At 38.1% G+C, this 21,513-nt stretch overlaps 2 protein-coding genes across 3 annotated transcripts; one reads left to right on the forward strand and one right to left on the reverse strand.

The window, feature by feature from the left end:
• Positions 1-2,576: 2,576 nt before the first annotated feature.
• On the reverse strand, positions 2,577-10,813 carry si:ch211-63p21.1. 2 transcript variants are annotated; one of them, XM_046843518.1, is made up of 6 exons: positions 10,525-10,813; positions 9,938-10,030; positions 8,455-8,532; positions 8,290-8,360; positions 5,974-6,145; positions 2,577-3,662 (listed from the first exon to the last, which is right to left on the reverse strand). In XM_046843518.1, the coding sequence occupies exons 2-6, from the start codon at positions 10,001-10,003 to the stop codon at positions 3,444-3,446; spliced, it is 606 nt and encodes a 201-aa protein (XP_046699474.1). In that variant the 5' UTR covers positions 10,004-10,030; positions 10,525-10,813; the 3' UTR covers positions 2,577-3,443. The 2 variants fall into 2 exon arrangements, with proteins under 2 accessions (XP_046699474.1, XP_046699475.1); XM_046843519.1 differs by having other exon boundaries at positions 9,930-10,030.
• Positions 10,814-13,980: 3,167 nt separating this feature from the next.
• On the forward strand, positions 13,981-19,871 carry si:ch211-63p21.2 (FH1/FH2 domain-containing protein 3). Its single transcript, XM_046842704.1, has 9 exons — positions 13,981-14,938; positions 15,025-15,165; positions 15,334-15,516; positions 17,094-17,213; positions 17,898-18,059; positions 18,201-18,439; positions 18,645-18,882; positions 19,255-19,360; positions 19,444-19,871. Exons 1-9 carry the CDS (start codon positions 14,471-14,473, stop codon positions 19,473-19,475), a joined length of 1,689 nt encoding a protein of 562 aa, XP_046698660.1. The 5' UTR covers positions 13,981-14,470; the 3' UTR covers positions 19,476-19,871.
• The last annotated feature ends 1,642 nt before the right edge of the window (positions 19,872-21,513 follow it).

Consider the following 21,513-nt stretch of genomic DNA (forward strand, 5'->3'; position numbering starts at 1 on the left):
TTTTCTCCCAGACATTGACTGCCTAGGAAGGTTTGGACACAATTTAAAGGAGCATGTGACAGGCTGAGGGATTAAACTGAAGGCATAAAATTATTTGGCAGTCAGGAATCAAGTTGCTCCTCCACAGCCAGAGAATGATATCTGGGTCATGTCGTAGGACTCAAGGTAGCAACAAGCCTTTAGTAAATAAACAGCCAGAAGTCTTTCGTGCTCGATGTCTGTATTTAGTATCAACTAATCCAGATCCAAGGCTAGTCATGGCACAGCTTTCTAATCCTGCTGTAAAGAATGTAAATACATTTAAAAAAATGAAATAAATGACCTCATAAGAATGCGTTTAACTGCACGCTTACTGACAAACCTTTATTAATATGAATATCCAACAAATAAAAAAAGTCCAGCACTAAATCTTTCCATGTGTTGTCAAATTTTTTGAAGTCAAGTCAATTAAGTTATATTTTTATTTGTTTGAACGACATTTTGCCAAAGTAGCATTACAGAATAGTTTACAAATAAGAATTGCAGCACCAGAAATTAGTTACATTAAGTTTAGCCCTAATGAGTGAGCCAGTAGCAACAGTGGCAGGAGAAAACTCCCTGAGATTGTATGAGGAACCAAAATCAAAGGGAAAAAGGGATGGATTATAATCGGGTCTCTAATGGACATTTGAATGCAAATTTGCAAAAGCTGAGCTGATAATTTGAATAGATATTAGTGTTTGACTAATTTATATCATTCTATTAAAAGATTGGTGTGTTAAGAGTAACATTAGGGTCTTTTCACACAATCTGAGTCGTGTGACAAAAATGATAAAATTCTTTATAGCCATTAAAAATTTACAGTACTTTGGATACTTAGATACCTCAGAGCTCCCTCAAATCTGTGTTACCTTTTGGCTCTAATTTTTATTGATGCTAACTAGCTAGACATTGCTAGTCCTGAGAGGTCCTGCTTACACAATGTACATTTTTTTAATCATTACAGGACAAGAGAATACAAAGGAATCTTTGTAAAAAATTATTATTTTTGTGGTCCTTTTCATTAAGTCTACACTTACTGATCTGATTCAGTAGGGAAACTTACTATTACCACTTACACTACTACTGATTAATGAGTGATTCATTACACATAGGCATTTGTATGTTGCTTTGAATTTGCAATCATGCACACATTTTTGCATGAAACTCACAAACCTGGTAAAGAGTCACGTAATAAAAACAAACACAATCCTGCTGGATCTAGAAACTGAACAAAATCCAGAAGAATGACAGTTGAGGTTAAAAGCTTTTATTGTCATGAATATCATGTTGGGTCTCTAGTGTTATTTTTATTAATAATTTGTTTTGCTACTTATCCACCTGAATATAAATCATATTAAGGACAATGACATAATTTTTTATTCCTTATGCCATCTCGGGGAGTTTTTTCTTGCCACAGTCGGCACCGGCTTGCTCATCAAGGACAAACGTACACATAGAGAACATTCTTTATCACCACAATATCTGTGTAAAGTCGCTTTGAAACAATGTTCATTGTTAAAATCGCTATAAAAATGAATTGAATGGAATTTAATTATCTCTCTCTCTCTCTCTCTCTCTCTCTCTCTCTCTCTAGCTACACATGCTAATCCAAACCTAATGTTAAGAAATATACTTTCTCTAGCTAGCCAGCTAAGCTATAATGTGTACCGGCTGCTTGTAAAACAAAAACAAATGAAAAGTTTCTTTCAGACTGTAAAACTAATTTTTGCAATAGAATTTGTTTGCACATGTTTATAGACTATAAATAATAATATAAATATATAAATATAATATATATTAACTGGCCAGACTTTGATACCACAACCAAATATGCCCCCACTAGCTATCAAGATATCAAATATAACCAAAGCTAGTTTTCAAGCAAATCAAAAAAACAAAAAAACACTGGTACATAAAAAAGGAGATTGCAAATAAGAATCAACTATTAGAATTTCGCCACATATTTTTTCTGCATTGAAATCGTTTTCACGTGTTTCACATTATTTTCATAAAAAATTGTTTTAGTCATGTTGTGTAACACTCTCCAGCAAACCTCAAAAAGATTAGCAATCATACATCAGCAGATTGTTATAATGGATAAAAAGTTGTTTAAAAGTTTACATGGCACTGAATATAGAGCTGCATGAACCCATCTACCCTTATATACTGCTCAGACTTTCTCTTCTCCGCTGCCAAGGCTGGCAATTGACTTAATGCTCAGAGTGTCTGCGTTGACACATTGTCATCTCATCCAGACTTTGTCCCGGGTCATGATGACTATGTTCGGCGTTTATTGTTTACTAAGTGCCACTCACACATCTCTTCACAAGCTATATACCTTAGAAACAAATCACAAGACAACTCTTTCTCTTGAATCATGTTTCCTTGTATAGACCACGAGAAGCTGGTGTGTTTGGGTTTATGATCAAAATCTTTTCCGGATTCAGCCTATACAGTAATCATATAACCAGTGATTTTGCACATGCTTTGAAATTAAAATAAAAAATATTTTCCAGTGTTGAGATTTTTTCCATAAAACACAATTAGACATCTGCTTTCAAGCTATTTTTTTATTTATGTTTAAATGGACCCAAATTGTTCACAAACGTACACCTCATTTTAAGAAAAAAAGCATGGACAAAAAAATATTAATGGCACAAAATGAATAGCATTAAAACATAATACTGAAAAGGATCATTCCTGAGCAACTGCATCAGGGTCATTATTAAGATATGTAGAGGGGAACAAAATGACATTAGATGTACTCCTCACTTGAACGTAACTAGCATTTAAATCGTCAATGCTAACACTGATGCGAAAATAAATCGACATAAGTAATAGGCTCGGCCGCTTATCGCAGACTCGATGCGCCAGTTGAGGTTTGCTTCAACATCACTTCAGCCATGCGTTCACAAAAAAAATGCATTTTCTATCATAATCATAACTCAAAAGACTTGCTGTACATTGCATAGTAATTCGTTTCCCTTTTCAGTCTTTTACGTTACTGTGATTCTTTGGCCCTCAAACATTCTTTACACACACATACAGGAAGAAATAACATCTGAGCTTTAAAAACAACCGTGTAAGCCGTAATAACTAGCGATTTCATCATTTGAAACTATTAATAAATGCAATGCAGTGGATTACTGTGAGAGAATAAACATTAAAAATTCAAGATAACAAAAACGAATAAGGAGTGAATTCAATAAAAAATAAAAATAAAGAATGAGTTCTTTCCAAAGTTTTACTAAATAGTGCAGACATTACAATGAAACTCTTACATAACGGCTTCGGATAATTAATGCAACTCATGTCCACTAGTTAACATGTACTTCTGTTCAATTCAAGGGCCAGTTTTTGTGCTTCTCATAGTACACTTTAGCAAAATAACTACTTCCTTGAGGTATCTGTTTCAGGGGAGTTCAGGTATTAGTGAGTGGGAGGAGGAATGAAAAGAACACAATTATGATCGAAATAAAGAGGGGGAGAACAAAAAGAAAGAAGAGAAGCGGTAAAGAGAGAGAGAAAGGCTGTATATTTGGTGACCATTTTCCTGTATCGGGTTGGTTGTCCGGAGCAACCGGGGTACCTGCTGGATTACAGTGACAAATCACCAATGGCCTGACCTGAGAAACACTTTCCTATAGGACAGAGTAGGTAAGAGGCAGAGAGGAAGAGTGGAAGCACAGAAAGGAAGACAAATGTACAGCTTATGTTGTAAGCCAATACCATGTATAAAATCAATTACATCAATATTATCTAGGTAACACAATATGGACAAAAGTTTGTGAGCAATTGACTATGATATATGTACATGCTTTTTTGAACATCCAATTCCACATTTAGTCCCCATTTGCTGGTATGATATTCTCTACTCTTCAGGGAAGATGTTCCACTAGATTTTGAAGTGTGCTTGTGGGGATTTGTGCTCATTCAGACACAAGGTTGTGAGTGAAGTTAGATACTGATGTAGGGCGAAGAAACCTTGGGTGCAGTCAGTGTTCCAATTCATTCCAAAGCTGTTGGGTCCAGTAGGCTCAAGCTACTTAAAGTCTTTCACTATAACCCAGGTAAACCATATTTTCATATTTGGGTTTCCTAGTTCAAGTTAAATTTGGTTTGCCTTTTTAGGGTTTCTTCCTTTCAAGGTTCTTCCTTTTACAATCTGAGAGAGTTTCTTTTCTTGCCATTGTAAGGACTGATTTCTAAATGTAAAAGTTTTATTCTATTTCAATCTGAAAAGCTGCATTGGGGCAGTGTCCATTGTTGAAAGCACTATACAAATAAAATTGAATTGAATTGAACTGAAATGTAATGCTACCGCATCCAAAAACATCCGATACTATTTTGTACCCCTCACTTATAACCGTAAGTTTATAAAGTTTTATAACTGATAACCGTTTAAGGAAGAACCACACATGGCTGGAAAAGTCAAGTGTTTCAATACTTTGGCCCATCTCATGTACATGGCACATGGGGTGAAAGAATGACACGAGTAGACAAATGGAGAATGTTATTATTAGAACAGAAGGATTCAGAGATTGATACAAATAAATGTAAAGAAATAAATGTGGAGGGGGAAGAGAACATGTATGTGTATCTGGCACAGTGACCAGAAAGAGATGTACAGTATATCAGTGGAAAGACAGCTGGCAAGAGGGAATGACACAGGTACAACCCCAATTCCAAAAAGTTCAAGTTTCAAATCTCATAAACCCATGTTTTCTATACAAAGGAACATAGAAAACATGTTAAATGTTTAAACTGACAAAAAATGTACCATTTTAGGAACAGTTGGAACAGACGCATTCCTACCACAGTGTTTCGTCTTCTCTTCTTTTAACAACATTCTGTAAACGTCTAGGAACTGAGGAAACCAGTTGCTGGAGTTTCCAGAGAGGAATGTTGTCCCATTCTTGCCTGATATAGGATTCTAACTGATAAACAGTTCTGGGTCGTCTTTCTCTGCCTTCAAATATGCAAGGCCTTCCTTGAAAAAGACGTCGTCTGGATGGGGGCATATCCTGCTCTAAAACCTATATCTTTCAGCATTGATGGAGCCTTTCCAGATATAAAAGCTGCCCATTCCATAGACACTAATGCATCCCCATACCATAAGAGATGCAGGCCTTTTGACAGAGCACTGACTAAGAAGCCCATGGTTGCCAAAAAGAATGTCAAATTTTAAATCATTTTCCACTTTGCCACAGACATTTTAAAGTGAGCATTGGACCAGAGAATGACAGCAATGTATCTAAATCATGCTTACATATGGCTTCTACTTTGCATGATAGAGATTTAACTTCCATTTGGAATGGCACAGAGAACGCCTTGTGCCTTACACAGAGATTTCCCCAGATTCTTTAAATATTTTGATGCTATTATGTACTGTAGATGATGAGATATTTAAAGTCTTTGCAATATTACCTTGAGGAACATATGTAGATAAAGCTTTACACAGATACGTGAACCTCTGCCCATCTCTAAGATGCTCTTTTTATACCCAATTATCTTACCTACCTATCGCCAATTAAACTAATCAGTTGCAAGATTTTCTTTTGGCTCTTTCTTTCTAGTAACACTTACAGTTTTAGCCTTCTGTTTCCTCTGTCTCAACGTTCTCAATGTCTCAACGTCTCAATGTTGCAGCCATCAAATTTAATTTTACCTTTTTTTACTTAAAATGGCAAAAAAATTGTATTTAAACATTTTATATTGTTCTATTTTCTATTGCGAGTAAAATACAGGTTTGTGAGATTTGCAAATCAATGTGTGCACAGTGTCCCAACTTTTTGGGATTTTGGATTGTAGAATTAAATATGGACCAGTGTGTGAGAGATAGATTAAATGAGATAGATTAAATGAGGGTGTGTTACAGGTACAGTTATAATAATAATAATAATAATAATAATAATAATAATATTAATAATAAACATAATAATAATAATAAACCTCTAGTATGGTTCTGCTGGGGGAGCGATGGGGACTCAGTCTGAGACTCCAGCGGTGGTTCTGTCTGCTCTGTCCTCCATCGTCCTCGCTCTCTGTGGTGTCTTGCCGAGTTACCCGCTGACGCCTTCGCTTCCGAGAGCTGATTCGCTGGAGAGAACCCACGATTTGTTGTCTGGACCAATAGAAATATCACAAACCAATAGACATCTTTTTTTCCAACATCAGTGGTGCATTCACTCGAGATGATAATGATATTGGTTAGTCAAACTCTTCATGACTATTTTTACAGCAAGACTTTGACTCTATCAAAGAAAAAGATGATTATTTTCCAATAATAACACTGAAATTAAGTTTACTACATGTCCATTAAGTTACATTATCACTTTTGTTCAGTTAATAAGACTTAAAACAGAGCTTAGTATATTATACAAAAATAAATAAAAAAATGACCTTGACATCTTTCCTACACCTTAAAACTTATTTTTACTAAGTGCTGAAACCATAAACGCCTCTGCTTTCAGTACCAGTAATCATTTGCCTTAAATGGGCAAAAGCAACACAATGTGCGGTTCTTTCCCAAACCGTTACCACAAAAGTGGAGGCACACAACTGTATTGCATGTCTTTGAATGCAGTAGCATTATATTTTCTCTTCACTTGAAATAGGAGACCCAAACCAGTTCCAGCATGACAATGGCACTGTGCACAATCCAGCTCCATGAAGATATGGTGTACATGGGTTGGAGTATAAGATCATGAGTGGCCTGCCATGAACCACTAACCTAAAACCTACTGAACACCTTTGGTATGAATTGGAATGCTGACTGAACCCCAGGTCTCTTCACCTCACCTACATTAGTATCTGACTTGACTAATGTTCTTGTGGCTGAATTAGCAAAATCTCCTCAAGCACACTTCAAAATCTAGTGGAACATCACTTTACTAACACTTCTATAAATGAGTGAGTGCAAATCTTCACAAAATCTAGTGGAACATCTTCCCAGGAGAGTGGAGGTTATTATAGCAGCAAATAGTTACTAAATGTGAAATGGGATGTATTAAAGTATAAAATGTTTTAGTTTTTTTTGTGATGATCACTCTGGAGATAATGTAAATAATTTGCTGTTAATTATACTAAATTTGTAGGTGGAGCAGTGAAAAAAATATATGAATAAATCTAATTCTAAATCAATTAGAAATTGACCTAAATTAGGTAAAAATCTTATCAAACACCTTGGCCAGAAGAAGAAAAGTAGTGCCATCTGTGTTTGGACCCCTAATTGGAATGTTGAACTAACTTAATGGTCAAAATCGCTAATAGCTAGCAAAGCCATTTCTGGTATTTTAGTATACAGTGGTGTGTACAATGATCCAAAACACACCAGCAAGTCCACCTCTGAATGGCTGAAGAAAAAACAAATGAACACTTTGGAGTGGCCTAGTCAAAGTCCAGACCTGAATCCTATTGAGATGCTGTGGCATGACCTTAAAAAGGCGGTTCATGCTCAAAAACCCTCCAATGTGCCTGAATTACAACAATTCTGCATAATAGAGTGGACCGAAAATTTTTCCACAGCGCTGGAACAGACTCACAGCAAGTTATCGCAAACGCTTGATTGCAGTTGTTGCTGCTAAGGGTGGCCAAACCAGTTATTAGGTTTAGGGGCAAACACTTTTTCACACAGGACCATGCAGTTTTGGATTTTGTTTTCCCTCAATAATAAAAACTTTCATTTAAAAACTGCACTTGTGTTCACTTGTGTTATCTTTGACTAATATATAAATTAGTTTGATGATCTGAAACATTCTTCTTCTTTCGGCTTCTCCCATTAGGGGTCGCCACAGCGGATCATCCGTCTCCATACCCCCCTGTCCTCTACATCTGCCTCTTTCACACCAACTACCTTCATGTCTTCCCTCACCACATCCATAAACCTCCTCCTTGGTCTTCCTCTTTTCCTCCTCCTTCCTGGTGGCTCCATCCTCAGCATTCTCCTACTGATATACCCCATGTCCCTCCTCTGTACATGTCCAAACCATCTCAATCGCGCCTCCCTCACCTTGTCTCCAAAACGTCCTACATGCGCTGTCCCTCTAATAATCTCATTTCTAATCCTGTCCATCCTTATCACTCCTTAACATCTTCAGCTCTGCTACCAGATACCAACTTAAGTTATAAAAGCTTGAAAATCTAAGATTATTCATGTCTAGTGTGGGAGAAAATAGCTACCTGCAGCAGAGATTTTTCTTTTTAAATAGCTTTGGCATTCTGAGTCCATAGTGAGCATATTTGATGACTAGTGTCTGAGTCATTTACCTGGTGTCTGCATCCTCTACGTCTGCATCTGCATCGCTCTCTCGCTGAGGATCGGACTGGCCGCACTCTTCCTGCAACATGAGTCATAGGCAGGAGCAAACACATTGCTTCTACAACTCCTCTCAGAATATCGCTCTCTTTCCTCACAAACGCACACCTACTTACCTCAGTGCCGTAGCCCTCTGAGTATCTGGCCATTATTGCCCTGTTTTTCCCACATTCATTACACTTCAGGCTGCTTTCCTAAAACAGTAAGAGAATACAGCGGTGATGCGCTTCTTAAACACAGCATTGATAATGTCTCTTTGCTGTATTCGAATGTGTCTTTTCGTGTTAAGATGTTAGCAGTTGTGCGATACACTCACAGTGATATTTCATACGACCACCAAGCAACTCATCTCAGCTTGTTAGTAATCTATCCAAAAGTGTAGCTTTGAAGCCTGCTCTGGTTCAGCAGAGTGTAACAACCCAGGATCTACAACTGGTCCACTCTCTCCATCTTAACACTTTTTCTGCACATTTTTGCACTACTACACTTTAGTCACTTTAATCACGCTGGACTTGCACAGCACAGTGGCACTTTCTACCACACCATACCGCACACGGACACTTCACAATCACGTCAAATCACCTAAATACGCATCCTTGTATATATATCCTTGTATATACACTTCTTTCTTTCCTTGTTTATTTTTCTCCTCATTCTATTCCCTCATTCCGGACCGTCGTAAAAAGCATTTCGCTGCATGTCGTACTCTGTATGTATGTGTACGTGACAAATAAGATTTGATTTGTGTTCAGGTGAGGAGACGAGCGAGAGACTAAAAGACCAAACACTGCACTCATGACACTTTATGTCAAGATGAAGCAACTGTAGCCATCAGCAGGTAGACAAATGTGGCATGGTTGGTTTTATGGGAAACGTTACCTGAAGAGAAAATAGGTTCACATATTAAACTTAATTCGTAGGGAATAGGTTATGACCCATACCTGCACTGACTCAGTAAACCCTTTAAGTAACTACCATGTAGTTATTATAGTAATGCACCACATACACACTTTACCTTCCCTCATCACATTCCCTAAATATCCCATACCATATCATCCCCCACCTTTAGAAGTTCCCCTTGTACCGATTACCTCGTCCCTTCACCCCATGCCTCTTTATTCTACTGTATGTACCCCCATCTTACTTCCCCTCATACCCCTATCATTCACATCACTCCATGTCTCATCAACTCCTTATATGATATTACACCATCCAACACCACTTTATGCCCCATGTCCTGCATCCCATAAATTCCTTGCCACATCCTTGTACATCACCCATTCCTCACTCTTTCTTGGCTCTCAACCTACGCCTCCATCCTTCCATTCCACACCTCATCATCCCTTTCACACTCATTCCACCGTCTCATTCTTATCATCACATTCTGTGACCTATCATTCCACGCCTCCAGATCAGCTTATCTCATGTCCTAACATTCCAAGCTCATCACAAATTCCCCTCATTCCACCAACCCTCTATTCCAATATCCCTCATCGCCTTCACACCCTGCCATCCCACATCACCCCTTTCCTAACCCTTCTTATTCCTTGGCCCAACATTCGACCCCAGCCGCACAACCACAAACACACACCTCTGTACCTCACAGTCATGGTCCGAGTTGTCAGAGAACTGCCCACTGGAGTCTCTTCGCCTCTTCACCTCCATTTCTGTCTTCGTCGCTCTAACATAGACCTAAATATGAGCATTTATTAGTAGGTGAATAAAAGGGTTATATAATAAAAAAATAAAAAAAATAAACATCTATATATGGCATATATTTCAGCATGTCATGCCTGGATGAAATATGGATGAAGACCAAATTTTGATGTAGTGTTCCAACTTGTGGTTTTGAATGAATAAACCAGGACATGTTAACATGCTTACTTTTACAGTGATGAGTCCAGCAGATGGGCTGTGTTCCAAAAACGCATGCTGCCCTACTAAGTAGTGTGCATATGCAGTACGCCAGCGTTGTTGGCGTCTGTACGCTTTTATAAGACAGCATGCGGTTTGATACGCAGCCCTGATCATTACGTAATCCAGCCTAGAGATTTATTCTAGAGACAGATACAGCCTCAAAAGTGTTATAATTATAGCTATAATAAATGACACATACAAACATACGCATCTAAAATATATTAGATATATAAAATAAATTATATTATATATATATATATGGCACATACCTTGGCTTAGGTTATTGTGCAGCCCTCATCACTTTTGCGCAAAAACAAAACAAAAAAGAATATTATATATATCACTTCAAGTGAAAAGCCAATGTGGTCAAAAAATAAAAATAAAAGATCAAATCACGACGGATCTTCTGCCCTTGGTGTAAAAATTTGTGGAACTCCTAGAAGGTTTGACATTGTAGTCGGCGTCCCAGAGCTACAGAGCGCGTCGTCGGGAGCGCGCGTGCCATAAATAAAAAATTCCCAAAACAGGGAACGTAACCGCGCACGGCGGCTGTGTGGGCGGAGACAGAACGCGGACGCGCAGAGCAAGGCAGGACGCGGGGACGCGCGACGCGCATGCGCAGTAAAAAAAATGTAATCCTAGCATGCGAGTGCACGAACTGGGGTCTTCAAGTGGTCTTAGAAAAGAAGTGCGAGTTTATTTGATAATCAGAAAGCATTATAACAAAATATTAACCAATTATGTAGATTTTGAGAAGAATTGGAAGACATTGTAGTGTCCAGGAAGGATTTTGACATAATTCAAGGACTTCTGATTGCATTTTCTTTTAATAAACATCATCTCATATAATCAATTTTTTTCGTTAACACTTACAAAATCGAACATTACGTTTCAGTCCATATGACATATTTGACGTATTGACATAATATGCCCTGTTCATAAAGAGGTTGAGGGGACAATAACAAAAAAAACATTGTATTATTATCATTTTGTAGAATCCTGACGATTGTAAACATGTCACTACGCTCATTATTCAGGCTTCATCTGGGTAGTTTGGTAAAGCTGAGACTCCTTGAGGTTCCTGTTCGGCTGTTGTGCTGAATAAAGTGCTCAAATGCTGTGAATTCGGTGCTGATTTTCTGCAGTTGTTGTGCAAATAGTGGTTCTTTAAGGGAGTTAGGGGAAATTTCTTGTCCTGTCTGTCAGAGGAAAGGGTGTGGTTTAGCGACATGATCATTTGGCCTCTTGCTCGAGACACTGACGCTGGAGCCACTGGATAATTACGCATCGTTAAGTGTAATCATGGGGCATTGCTGTACGAGCGATTTCTATCACCTCCCATGGGTTTTCAAGCAAATGTGAATGTCTTTGAGAGCGACATGGAAAAGAAGTTGAAAATAACACATGAAAAGTGGCTGAAATAAAATATATATGAGATATCAGAAATTGAAAAAATTTTAGAATTAGAAGTTCATTAGTCCCTGATTAATAGAACACATTTCAGTATCTAAACCAACACTTCCAACATACCAAACAAAAAAAATCTGTCAGTATCACTAAAGTGTATATGACTGGGTTTACTATGACTAGGGCTGGAACTTAGTGGAGAAAATAACATATGTTTAAAACAAAGGACAAAAAAAACAAACTCTTTGTAATAATGATATGGATCCCACTATGAATATCACTATATTCATCTAAGTGCAGTATGTTAAACATCCTGTATCATCCAAATGGGTTTAACATTTAATTTGACATGAAATCATCAAATTGCCTCCCCATAGCAATTTGGCTAAAATGAGCAAAACAATAAAGCACAACAATACAGTGTTTTATATATATACATTTTCCCCAGGATGCTTTTGCGATTCAAAACCTGGTATTGTTTCAAGACCGGGTGATTGCGGATCTCTTAATCTCTTAATATCTCTACTATGTTTCATTGATTATGTTTTTACATTATTTTGCTGGCTGGCTGACTGACTAACCAGATATCTTATGTTATAAACTTGTGTGAGTTTTGCTGTATACAAATATTGTCAATTTGTTTATATATTTTTCTATTTTATAAAATGTAAAGAAGATTCTCTGTAGTGTTGAGTGTAAAATCCTATGGCTACTTAGGACCTGACTGTAATGAAACACATTATTTAAAATGTGTGAAGACTGAAAATAAATTAAAAGTTTACTACTATATGAACAAACCAACAGAACTTTTATAATGATAGAAAATTTATAAAACTTTAAATGAGAAAGTATCATTAGACCAGACACAGTTACTACACAATATATATAACTATACAATGCAACCACTTGGATGCTTGAAACTTTTCTAACATGTGTGGCTTATATGAGCGACAATGAGTGCATTTTTTAATAAAGTGAGATTTGCAGATTTTAAACTTATTAAACTTTACTCATTATACAGTGCCTTCTTGTAATAACTTATGGTGAAGGTGAAAGGTTTTGATACTGTATGCAAATCAAATGAAATACAGTTAGTGTTCTGTTGTGGTGGTGTTTTTTTTTTTTATTTAATTTAGTTTTTTCCACATTTCCTCTATGCTATCATTTTATGTTGGTTTTCGTTCAAATTAGACCTCTAGTGTCACTAGTATTTCTCAATCCTTCATTTTCTAGTGTCAAAATGAAATGCGTGTTGACGTCATTCGGAATTAAATAAAACATTTGATTTCAAAGTGGATTTCCTTTGAATAAAGAATAAAAACGTACTACTATATATGGACAGAATTCTGTACTGATTAGTGTAATACAGTAAAAATGGAAAAACAGAATGTTTTTGTTGAATATTTTCCCATGGTCTCATGATAAGGGGTTAGCATCTGGCATCTGAAGTGCTGTGTTGCAAATGGTTTCTCAATTTCTGTTAGAAAAGTTCAGAAAATAATGGTTAAAGGTGCTTTTTATTCGTCACATGTAGATACGACATAGTGAAATTCTTTTTTCTTTTTTTGCATATACTAGCGATGTTAGGGAGCGTGGCTCACAGCCAGCCGTGATACAGCACCTATAGAGCATGCAGGGTTAGGGGCTTTGTTCAAGGGCCCAAAGAGTAGCAGTGTGGCAATACTGGGGCTTGAACCCACAACCATCCTCTCAGCAACCCTTAAACACTGAGCTACCACTCTTATTCGATTCACTTCACTAGAAGTGAAAGTGAGGGAATGATTATGGCTGCTATAGCATAAGTGATAATAGGAACTAAAATAAAATTGTGATTGTTGTTGTTGTTGTTGTTAAGAGTCTTACATTAATGAATAAAATTCATAATAATTGAAAAAAGTAATCTTACCACTTAATTGAGCCACATCATACCACTCCATCATGAATAATTTTTTTATTTTTATTTTTTTTAAGTTTATTTTTTTTAAAGTTTTTAGTTCAGTCTGATAAAACTGAGTTGATTTGACTTGAAAGTATGCTTTCACTCCAAAAAGGTACCATTGGTACCATTTCAGAGGCTTCTGTTATTAATGCTATGACATTCAAAATTAAATGTATTACTAAATGTATTAAGTTATAGTTATAAAAATAAAAAAAACAGAGAGAGAAAGAGAAAAAGCGAAGATGTTGGTTTGGGTGAGAAAGAGGGCGGAGGTATACAAACTACCAGAGGGCAGTTGTGTATACTCAGGGAGCAATATAAACAGGAGATGCTGGTGTGATAAGGAAATTAAGGAAAAGGGCGCAACTCAAATAAACGCACTGATGCCCACACAGACTGTCGGTTTAGAAGCTATTCGAACACAGCTACTCAAGAGTAGAGGACGCACATGCTGGTGATCGACGTTTAGCTTGGAGGTCCAAAGCTACACAACAGGAGAACTGGGAGGATATAACACAAATAGATGATTGGTACAAAAATTTGGACATCTGATGGAGAGGATTTCATTTGTGGGATCAAGATTCGCCCAGAAACATCCAGAAACTGGTCAGGCTTGAAGATTTGGATGGTTATTGGAACACTTTCAAGTGATTTTTGGATAGTGACAAGGAAAATGAAAGCTAATATGTGAAACTCAGGATGAAGAGTCTAAAATTGAAAAGCTCTCGTTAACTTTGAACATTGAGGAAAGAAAGGTGTAAACCTCTGGAATTGGAATTCATCTAAAAATAAGACTGAACACCGCACTCTCTTCTTCTGAATACGCACGGTTTAATTGTCCATAGCGACCTTTACAAAAAAAAGCACCAATGAAACAGTTGGAATCCTCAAATTCTGAGCAATCCTGGCCTTCTTTCGTTAATCACACCCCTCGACTACGGCTCAACGCTTTAGATTTTTCTGACTTGTGGGATGAAGAAGATCTGGACCTGTGCATTGTTGATGATGACCCTTTTCAAAGCAATGCACCAACCAGGCAAAAACCAGGACAACATTTAAATCCTCCAGCACCTCCACCAGCTCCTCCTCCTCCTCCTCCTCCTGCTCTTTCTCCTCAGGTTAATCCGGTGGCTTTGAAATCAGGCCGCCGAACTCTGAGGCTCCACTGGAAGGAGCTGTTGAGTTTGCAGCCGCTGCCGAGAGTCAGCCGTTTTGGGTCGCAGTCCATTTGGGCTGCTTTGGAACCGGTCCATCTGGACACCAACAGACTTGAATATCTGTTTGAAAGCAAGAGTGGCAGTAATAAGGCTCTTTCTGCACGGAAGGGTGGAACACAGGTAAAGAAAAATTGTTTGAGAATAAAGAATCAAACAATATATGTAAAAAGGCAGTTTATGTGTGTTTCACGTGGTGTGTCTTCCAGAATCAGACATATTTATCTGTATTGGGTGTGAAGCGGAGTAACATTATTACTATAGCCCTGAGCAGCCTGCCTCCTCCTCACCTACTCCCTCCAGCCATCTACAGCATGGACTCCAGTGTCCTGGACAGGGAGGATGTACAGGTAGAGTCCCTAATTCTTTAAATAGCCATAAATACCCTTAATTACAGATCCATAATTTCACCAACTGTTCTATGATTTCTTTGTATATTAATGTAGAAAGGACGACCGGTAGCATTTTCGCTGAATCCAAATAATTCATGTAGATGTAAATATTTGTATTTAATGCAGAGGCTTTATTCACTGGTCCCATCTGAGGAAGAGCTGAAACTGATTAAGGAGGCAAAAGCTCAGACACCGCGTTGTACCCTGGCCCTTGCTGAGCAATGTCTCCTCACTCTGAGCACCGTCACACACCTGAACTCCAGGCTTCAACTCTGGGCTTTTGCACTGGACTACGATACACTGGAGAAGGTGAAATTTCTGTTTATTCATTTGGGACTTTTTATCTGATGCAATTTACAAGTAAGCAAGAACCCAGTGCAAGATCATACACTCACTGTCCACTTTATTAGGAACACCTGTACTCCTGTTCACTTATACAGTCATTCAATCATCCAGTCATCAATTATGAGGCAGCAATGCAATGCATGCAATCATGCAGATGATGAAATGAAGAATGGATCTCTGTGACCTTAACTGTGATCTATGTCCCAGTGGGTTTGTTTGAATATTTCAGCAATTTATACATTATATTTAATGGTGGGAAAAACAACAACAAAATAAATTTTACTTCAGTTTTTTACTTCTATGGTGGAAATGCATGATAATAGAGGTCTAAGGAAAACTGTCACATTGTTTTAAGCTGCCAGAAAGAACATAGTAACATATTACTCTTTACAAATATGGTGAGCAACAAAGCATTTTAGCATGCTATATCTCTCCAACATATCAATCTAACAAACTGCTTGGAATGCAAAAGGCAACTGTACACAAGCTATGCATTCCTTTAGAGGAAAATGTTTTCCACAATAATTTTCCATCTCCTGTGTTATGTTGCCTCCTGATACAATCATATTATCTTTTTTTTCCCTCATTCATCTACACTCAGTACCCCATAATGACAAAGTGAAAACAGAATTGACAGAAATGTCTATACGTTTATTTAAAAAGAATTGACATATTACATATACATTCAGACCCTTCACAAAAACACTTGAAATTTAGTTCAGGTGCCTCCTATTTCTCTTGATCATTGCTGAGATGTTCCTAGAACTTGACTGGACATGATTTGGAGTTCTTACAGATGACAATGCATATCAGAGCAAAAACCAAGCCATAAGGTCAAAGTAAAGCTACTGAGTAAAGGGTGTGAATACTTATGTACATGTGATATGTGATATTTCCGTTTCTTTTCTTTTTTAATAAATATTCAGACATTTCTAGAAATTTGTTTTCTTTTATCATTATGGGGTACTGAGTGTTGATTAATGAGAAAAAAATTGTTTGAACAATTGTAGCATCAGGATGCAACACACATATATATATATATATATATATATATTGAAAGAGACAAAGTGAGAGAGGGACGATTGAGATGGTTTGGACATGTGCAGAGGAGAGACATGGGGTATATCAGTAGGAGAATGCTGAGGATGGAGACACCAGGAAGGAGGAAAAGAGGAAGACCAAGGAGGAGGTTTATGGATGTGGTGAGGGAAGACATGCAGGTAGTTGGTTGGAAAGAGGCAGATGTAGAGGACAGGGGGGTATGGAGACGGAGAACTGTATAAACGTTTTCAAACCCAAAGCGGGTTTATTTGTGAATGCATTATATAGCATCTATTATTAGCTTGTGTGAGTGCTCTGGTGTTATATTATATGTTGTGTAAATATGAAATATGAATATATGAATATGAGTTTCCACGTCATATTTTAAATTCTTCATGGCATTTCCTTCTTGCGTTTATTGTTTATAAAGAGGGGCTGCTATCAGGGTTTGTTTTTATGCAAGCTTGTTTCATGCTTTCTTTGAATGTTCTTGTAAACAGGAAATTGCAGAGCCTCTCTTTCATCTCAAGCTTGCAATGGAGCAGCTGGCAACCAATCAGACGTTCCACTGTATACTTGCGACTGTACTTGCCATCGGTAATTGTCTTAATGGCTGCAAGGTGAGACATTGTTATCACTGAAATGATTACATGGCCAGTCAAATGTTTTATTTGGGTTTTGATTACAGTTGAATCCCTAATGTTGCCCAAAGACTGAACGAAATGATGCAGAATAGAGGTGAAATATGGAAACTCAAATTGTCTGTATACATTTGCAGCATTAGGAAGATGAATTTATGGTGTCCATCAAAACGTATCATCATATTGAATTGATGCAGGCTGCAAGTCCAGATGTGCTACACGTGTTTTAGGGCAAACAAGATAAAAGTTTGTGGACACCTCACCGTAATATCATCAATATCGTGAACATCCAATTTCACATTAAGACCCCATTTGCTGTTATAATAATTTCCACTCTTCTGGGAAGATGTTTCACTACATTTTGGAGTGTGTTTGTGCATCTGTGAACGGGTGTTAGTAAAGTCAGGTACTGATGTAGGTGAGGTGAGGAGGCCTGAAGTGCAGTCAACTTTCCAATTCATCCCAAAGGCGTTTAATAGGGTTGAGGTCAGAGCTCTATTGCTCAAGATCTTACACTCCAACTCATGCACAATAAACTATATCTTCATGGAGCTTGCTTGCACAGGGGTGGTCAAAGCATTGTGTTCAGAAATCCTTGACTAGTGGAGCGTGTTCTATTATCACATACCCACCATGTTTCATTTGGATATTTTGCATCTTCAGGCTCGAGGGTTTGAACTGAGCTACCTGGGGAAGCTTTCGCAGGTCAGGGACACCCACAGCAGGCAGCCTCTTTTACACCACGTGTGTGTGTTACTCCTCCAGCTTTACCCACAATCCTCGGACCTGTACTCTGACATCACTGCTGTCACCCGAGCCAGTAAGGTAAAATATGTGTGTCTGTAATCTCTTTTTAAGACACTGGATGCTTAGGATGGACATCTTTCAGCTGTTTCATGATCTTTTATTTGTTGAATAACAGACTTAATAAACATTCATAATTACGATAAATAATATTTCTGTTAGTTTGATTACTTGCAAGTGCAGTCGAGCCTTTCTGCACTGGAGTCCCGTTGCAAAGAATCATGGGAGCAGCTGCATCTGCTAAATAAAGAAGGAACGAAGAATGGAGCAGGACGAGGAGAAAGGGATGAGCAGAGAGGCATTAGTGAGGCATGCCTCTACCAGAGCTTGCCACAATTTCTGAAGGAGTGCAACGAAAGGCTAAAGGTGCTTCGAGCTGTCCATCGGCGGGTCATCAACAGGTAGCGTTTAAGATACAACAAATATTTTCCCTAACATTATTATTATTATTCTTATTATGTGCTTTCCAATCTGCTATATGATGCTTTTTCTCTGCACTTTGTGTGTGTTTTTATAATCTTTTTTCCACCTATTTTCATTTTTAATAACTCAGTTACACACCTTCCTGTGCTGATCGGTTGCTAAAAAGAAATCTCTTCTTGCCAGATTTCACTCATTCCTTTTGTACCTGGGCTACTCCCGCACCATGGTGAGGGAGACAAGCGCGGATGCGTTCTGCAAAACCGTTAGCGACTTTGCTCTGGATTATAGAGCTACTCATCACGCCATTCTTCAGCAGAGAGAGAAGGAACGAGAACAGGAAAAGAGGGAGAAAGAGGAAAAAAGAACGCCCTCTTCTACACCCACTTCTGCCAAAGCTAAGGCTATAGAAAGCCCAGCTTCTGTGAGAGTTTTTATTCTTTTGTGACCCCTAGAAGCAATGAGAGTACTTTTTTTGTTCTTGAAATTTTTCAACAGTCACTAAGTGATACATTCATGATTAAAGACCAGATGATTTCCTGATGATGTACTGATAAGTAAACCATAGAATTTAAAGCACTTTCATTTTCACATGACTGTATATCAGTATGTGACTTTGACAGGGGGTCTCAGCATGCCTGTGCACAGGAACAAGAATCCACTTAATATCTCACTGCCCCTTGTGGTAAAGAGTGGAATTATAATTCAAAGATGGAAAATTGAAAAAGAAGTCTTTTATTCTTATAGCAGCTCTCTCTCTCTCTCTCTCTCTCTCTCTCTCTCTCTCTTTGTTTAGGATTGCACAGAGCATTCAATGCTTGAGGAGGTGCTAAACACACCATCTCCATCTTGTTTTGACCTCAGTCTCCCACATAACCGCAGCAGGACCCCGAACACCAGAGGTATTACCTACACACAGTCATTCAATTCTAAGTATCCAATGGGATGAAAAAAATCACTAATGTTTGAGGGCAATGTTTTGCAGGTTGCTTTCCACGAAGACTGGCAAAGTGGTAATGGTAACTTAGTGGTTATAACTCTGATCTTCCCAATTAGAAGGTTGTGAGTTTTAATCCCAGCACCACCAGGCTGCCACTGTTGGGTCCTTGAGCAAGGCCTTTAACCCTGAACTTCTCATTTGCTATAAATGACATAATTGTACATTGCTCTGGATAAGGCCGTTGGTGAAATGACAGAAATGTAAATGTAAGACTGAAGCGGTGTAAGAAACTGTTTGACTTGATAGCACCAGCGGGTATGTATGTTATCTAATAAACTTCAGACAAGTTTAATACGCAGCCATGTTGAGAAATACTTGAAATTATAATGTCCATTTATTCATTCAAATGAAATTTTTTGAATTCCCATTGTATGTATTGTATCTGTAAAAATCTAAATAAATCTTTTGTTATTAGTAAACTGTCTAACATCTGCAGTTTGATCAGAATCAGAATACAGACACTTGCAAAGTAATAATAATATAATAAACAGTATCTTATATAAAAGACCTAATACTTAATATGCTTTATATTAACATAAAACATGATCATGTATGTATACATTGCTTCTCAATGATGTGGAAACTATTATTGCTTTTGAAACTCATACATATTCCTTAGTAAAAGGTAAAAACACATAAGAATTGGACAGTGACTGACTAGCAGAAAGTTCTACAGACAAATGAGACCAAAATTGACATTATTTGCTCTAACAAAAAAACTCCTGTAAGACAGAGATATTAACAGATTGCCACACAAGCAGTGCTGGACAAAGTACACAAACCATGTACTTGAGTTAAAGAAAGGATTAGAATCAGAAACAGCTCTATTGCCAATTATGTTTGCACTTACTGTACAGGTAAAATATGACTCCAGTAAAAGTAAAAGTGCTCCCTTTAAATTTTCACTTGAGCAAAAGTACAGAAGTATTTGCCTTCAAATGTACTTAAGTATCCAAAGTACTATGATTTATTATGGCTATAATGTTCCTATCTTTATCCTTCTCACTTTAAAATGTAAGTGAGTTTCTTTATTATTATTATTCTTTCGACTTCTCCCATTAGGGGGCGCCACAAGGGATCATCTGTCTCCATACCCCCCTGTCCTCTACATCTGCCTCTTTCACCCCAACTACCTGCATGTCTTCCCTCACCACATCCATAAACCTCCTCCTTGGTCTTCCTTTTTTCCTTCTTCCTGGTGGCTCCATCCTCAGCATTCTCCTACCGATATACCCCATGTCCCTCCTCTGCACATGTCCAAACAATCTAAATCTCGCCTCCCTCACCTTGTCTCCAAAACATCCTACACGCGCTGTCCCTCTAATAAACTCATTTCTAATCCTGTCATCGTCGTTACTCCCAATGAAAACCTCAACATCTTCAGCTCTGCTACCTCCAGCTCCACCTCCTGTCTTTTACTTAATGCCACTGTCTCTAATCCATACAACATCGCAGGTCTCACCACAGTCCTATAAACTTTCCCTTTCACTCTGACAGATACTCTTCTATCACAAATCACTCCTGCTATCACTCTTCTCCACCCACTCCACCCTGCCTGCACTCTTTTCTTCACTTCTCTAACACACTCTCCATTACTCTGCACTGTTGACCCCAGGTACCTGAACTCCTCCACCTTCACCACCTCTTCTCCCTGCAACCGCACCCCTCCACTGCTCTCCCTCTCTTTCACACACATGTACCCTGTCTTAGTTCTACTGACTTTCATTCCACTTCTTTCCAGCGCATACCTCCACCTCTCCAGGCTCTCTTCTTTACCTGCTGCCGCAATTACTTGTACTCCTGCCTAATTTTCTCATCACTCTGTCGATCCCAATTCTGTTTCACCAACCTCTTTCTCCTTATGCTCTCTTGCACTTCCTCATTCAACCACCACGTCTCTTTGTCTTCCTTTCTATTTCAAGTCAAGTCAAGTCAAGTTTATTTGTATAGCGCTTTTCACAACAGACATTGTCTCAAAGCAGCTTTACACAAATCAACAGTGATGGTGAATGGTGTGAATTTGTCCCTGATGAGCAAGCCGTGGCGACTGTGGCA

The sequence above is a fragment of the Silurus meridionalis genome, chromosome 28 (assembly GCF_014805685.1).
Source record: "Silurus meridionalis isolate SWU-2019-XX chromosome 28, ASM1480568v1, whole genome shotgun sequence".
Taxonomy (NCBI): Eukaryota; Metazoa; Chordata; class Actinopteri; order Siluriformes; family Siluridae; genus Silurus; species Silurus meridionalis.